The 5,052-nt window shown below is 41.3% G+C and overlaps 1 protein-coding gene across 1 annotated transcript; it reads left to right on the forward strand.

Moving 5' to 3' along the window:
* Window positions 1–2,076: 2,076 nt before the first annotated feature.
* Window positions 2,077–4,172, forward strand: LOC5577748 (intraflagellar transport protein 74 homolog; the record flags this gene model as incomplete). The annotated part of the gene is given in 6 exon segments (XM_021857185.1): window positions 2,077–2,086; window positions 2,630–3,190; window positions 3,192–3,368; window positions 3,370–3,450; window positions 3,452–3,605; window positions 3,661–4,172. Coding segments are annotated over 5 exon segments (1,482 nt in total), but the record flags the coding sequence as incomplete, so codon positions are not given.
* Between the last annotated feature and the right edge of the window lie 880 nt (window positions 4,173–5,052).

Here is a 5,052-nt window from a genome sequence, read left to right on the forward strand (position 1 = left end):
TGTATACTTAATAAATGTTGTGCAGGCTTTTCCTCCATACATTTATTTAAAAATTAACTCCAATTTTAGTCTTGGTTGCAAAAATTATATCATGACTATTTTCAAAAAAATTTCTATATATTTTCAACAAATCTTCCAGTTGAGTAACGAATTACTTCGGTATAAATAGTTAAAGGATAGTTAGAGAATAGAATATACTGGAAGAATTTTGAATAAATTGTTTAAATTGAATATTTCGAAAATATTTTTAACTTTTCCCAAAGAAATGTTTGGAAGAAATTGTGTCTCGTTTCTCAAGAAATTCTCGAATTATTCCTAAAAAAGGCATGAAGAAATTTCTGAAGAAGTTTGAATTTAAGCTCTTATTTTATTTCAAATTAATGCCTTAAATATCTAGCGGATTTTAAGGAGTCTTTGAAACATTTACTTATTATCTGATATATCTATGGTGAATTTTCCAGAGAACATCTTCGAAGAATTCATGAAGGAAACCTATTAAATTCCTTAAACAAAACGCGCACGAATAAGATCAGATAGAACGTGTATGGTTTTCTTGGAGATAGTTTTGTGGAAGAATATTTTAAGGTATTCTTTGAAGATCTTTCGAAGTTATCTTTGAAGGAAGCATCGAATAATTCTTTAAAGAAACTGCTGGAGAATTCTCTGGAATATTCCTAGAAAATTCATGAGTTTTTCTGCTGAAGCTTTTGGACAAATTTTGAAAGATTCGGCCACGCTTGTCAACTTCCAACCAAAGTTCTAAAACGAATTCTATATGAAAATATAATACACAAGAGGTCGTAGACCTAGACAATCACTCACAACAAATTGTTAACATGTGTTGCGCGCGCAATCTGTTGTTATTACGATACAAATTCGCGCTATGAATCATTCAACATCTCCCAAATAGTATTCTTTCGTAGAGCGAGGGGTCAGACAGACAGACGACCAAAAAAACTCAAATTAAACTTCACACACATTTACAGCTCGCCGTCGAACAAAATTTGAAGGTATATATTTTACGTTGAAGGTGAAATATGAAATTAATTGATATGTTCTTACCTTATTTCTAATTGAAGATACGACTATTTTGTCTTGAACACACTTTATGGAAGCTTGAAACACACCTCAAAATACACAAAATTAGCACTCAACTACGCCTACTAAGTGTTCCAGACAGGCTAACCATTTCAGTGAACTTCATCAACATAACTGATTGGTGTTTCCACACATTCACATTGTGCTTCGTAAATATTCACATGTGCTATGGTTACGCCGGTAGTGCGCATGTGATAACAATTTAAGAATATCCTTTATTTCGGCACATTTTTATAGCATAAGCAACGAAAACACACATGTTGTTGTTCAAGGTTAAGGACAAAAAACTGCATGTGTTTGTTATTTTAGGCTACTGCTAAAGACGTTGATCATAATTTGTGCCAAACCTATTTTGTTCCACCCACAAAATCTCATTCAATTAGTGCAAAATCGGTGATAATAAATTTACCGTTGGTTTAAATACACCATTCACAACGACCACATACTCGATTGTCTCTATCGTCCATGCCAATCGTTGCCATGTGAACGATAGATTGAAACACAAAACAAGTGCCTACTAGATATCTTTCGTCCAGTGGTGCAAGCAGATTGTAGTTCCGAAAATATCAAATTATCCTTTTAATTGTAATTTTTATCCTTCAAATGGAAGATTTCAACAATAATTCTTCGTCGCGGTCGTTCTTCGGAACGGCCAACGTCGCGACGCGGAGGCGGCATGAGCACCGGCGCCGGTGGAATTTTCAACTCGTTCAACGATTCGTCCTCGCCGAGCCGATTGGAATCCTGAGACCAGGAACGGCTATGAAGTAAGTGTGATTCCGATGGAATTGCGAATCTGAAAATCCAATTTATAGTCATTCGGAAAAAGATGTCTATTGAATATTTTTGATCGATTTTTCATTTTTACTAGAGCTCCTTCGGCTGTACGAGGAGGTACCGCAAGCCGGTTGACCGCGTCCAATGTCCTGTCGGCCAATTCATCTGCCTCGACTCAGAGAATCGGGACGGCGCTGGAAATGCTGGAACTGTAAGTAATTAGGTTGAATTTTCACTAACTTGACCTTCAATCGTCTATACTGAACACTCTAGTCACAGAATCCTGAGAGATTCTCTCAGTAATCTTTAGAAATACCTCCGGAATATCGAAAGACTTCTCCGGAATATCTAAATACTCCTCCGGAATATCGAAATGCTCCTCCGGAATCTCGACAGATTCACTCCAGAAATCTCGGTAGATTCACTCAGAATCTCGGTAGATTCACTCCGGAATCTCGGGAGATTCACTCCGGAATCTCGGGAGATTCACTCCGTAATCTCGGAAGGATTCACTCCGTAATCTCTGGTGATTCGCTTTGTTATCTTGGAAGATTCCCCCCGGCAGCCGGGGAGATTTCTCCCGGATGCTTGAGAATTTTCACCGGAAGCTTTAGGGATTTTCACAGAAATCTCAAAAGATTCCCCCCGGAAGCTTGAGTGCTTACCCTTTAATCTTGGAAAATTCCCTTCGCTCAATAAATAAATATTTATCGCAAAACGTGTTTCATCTTTCTGAACCTTTTCCTCACTCAAGCGCATGACCGAGCGTCCCATTACCCAACACGGCATAAGTGGGTTGTCCACTTCCTACGGTAGAATCGGAACGGCCACCGGAAACCGCCAGGTCAAAGATAAACGCTACTGGCAGGCAGTGCTCCAAAGCAAAATCCAGGAAATATCGCAAGAGACCGAGAAGCTCCTGAAAGAGAAGAAATTCCTAGACCGGGAGAAATCCGCTCGCAAACTTTACGAAAAGCGCGTCAAAGATTCCGCCAAAGAGCTAACCAAGCTGCAGTCGACGCTCACTTCTATGAACATCGCTCTGGACAACTGCAGTTCCGGAATGACACGGCAGCAGCTCCAGAACGAAACGCTGGCCCTTCGAGAGCGCAATGAGCACATTCAGGAGCAGCTGGAAATCGTATTCAAGCAGCGGCAAATCAAGGACGCCGAGAACCGTGAACTGGAAGCGGAAGCCGAAAAGGAGAAAAACAAAATCAATGAAATGATATTCTCGCTACCAGATGCCGACCAACAGAAGTACCGGGAATACCAGGCCCTGTCGGATAGCCTCCGGCAGCAGAACACTATCTACCCACAACCAGATCAGTGAACTTGAAAAACAAAAAGATCGACTCAACACGATGATTATGAACTCACAAACGCGCACGGAAGCTCACCGGTTGAAGTCGAAGCTCAAGGAGCTGATTGCAAAACGCAATCAAATGCGCGACGAAGAGAGCAATCGTCTATCACCCGCACAAGAGCGGGAAAAAGTTGATCAACGAGGTTCGTTCAAACAATCAGGCACTTTCGAGCATTGGGAAACAGTTGAAGATTATCGAAGATCAACTGAAACGAGAAGAAAGAAATGCTACAGCAGATTGATCAGGACTTAGAGGAAGGGAACTCGGAACGACATATCAAGTACAAGGAGTTGAAGAAACGGGATGAAGTAATGTCCGCTTTTATGGACTCATTTCAGCAAAGTCTGGCGGTTGAAAAGCAAAGTTTGTTTGGTTAATAATTTGTCGATCACATTTTAACAAATTTACTTCATTTCAGACGTGGAGTCCCTTAAAAATCAAATTACATATGCCATTGAGCAAATAACGATGCAAGGGATCAACACCAAATCGCTGGGATCGGACAAACTCGACAGTTCTGGATTCACAGCTAAAAATGATCTCAATTCTCACTCCGGATTGATCAAGGAGTACAAGAAGCTAAGCATTCAGTTGAAGCAACTGCAGATTCTAGAAAAACGCACCATCAACCAGCTGACCGGTCTGCGGCAGGAAGAGACAGAAGCGTTGAGTAACATTCAAAAGTATAGCAATCTGGAGGTTCCGCGATCGGAGGCAACGGTTAAAATGAGTGAGCTTTCGAGTGTATTGCAGGAGTTGGAAGATAAGAAACGTGTCACGGAGAACGTGGTGGATGAGGCACGTAAACGCAATCAAGAGATCAAAATCAATCTGAAGAGCAATGAAACGTACAGACAGATTTCACACCTCGAGGATAAGCTCGTCGATTTGATCAAGGAGAACAAATCGCTGCAGACTTTGAACAAATGCGTAACCCGTGTTATTGAGAATTATGTTATTATACCATTGTTTTTTTTTTGTCTGCGCATTTCAGAGCCATAGATGTTTTTGAACCATGTTTTGTAACCTCGAGTACGGTACTTGTTTTGAGGTCCATCAAAAAAGATAATCGAATAGCACACACATGATCTCTTTTCCAATCCAAATATTAATGTGTACCAGGGGAGCAGGACTAGTGGTCTGATGAACATCATGGTTGGCAACGCAGTCGTCGTAGTTGATTCCGCGTGAAGGCATGTAATAAGCCCGCCGTCTGGTTGACACGTAGACAGAAGGAAGTTATCAGGGTGAGAGAGACTGTATGGTTGTGCATCGCATCGGTGGGGTAAGCCAAAAGAGAGCTCGGATCTACTTTTTACACATCGTGAAGTAGTCAGAAACGTTGAGGAGACTGGCACCGTTGTTGCAGGGTCTAGAATAAGGTGGGTTCTACGGAGTCGTGATCGAGTGGCCATCTTAGTTACGAACGCTGAGCATCTTGTAGGTGCGCTAACCTGCAGATCATAGCACGTTTACGGGAGCATTTCAAGGAGCGAGACAGATGGATTCAGCAGCGTGGCCGCGTATAGCAAGTGGATTCTGTCTTGAGGAGTGGAAATGACGCCAAAGCCCTTAGAGCAAGACGCATCATAACCCTGCACTGGTGTATGCCGAGTTTACTTCTCAAGGACAGACTTAATGTGTTTCTTCCTAAAAATGTGTTGAATCAAAGTTTAGGATCAAGGTAAATGAAATGGAGCTCTAATCCCATATGAATGTGATCTACTGCACCACAAAAAGGTTCCAACTGCTGAATTGGCTATGTTCACAGGTGTATAATCGTAGACAAAGAATGGGTAATGGAAACGGG

The sequence above is a fragment of the Aedes aegypti genome, unplaced genomic scaffold (genome assembly GCF_002204515.2).
Source record: "Aedes aegypti strain LVP_AGWG unplaced genomic scaffold, AaegL5.0 Primary Assembly AGWG_AaegL5_hic_scaff_882_PBJ_arrow, whole genome shotgun sequence".
Classification (NCBI taxonomy): Eukaryota; Metazoa; Arthropoda; class Insecta; order Diptera; family Culicidae; genus Aedes; species Aedes aegypti.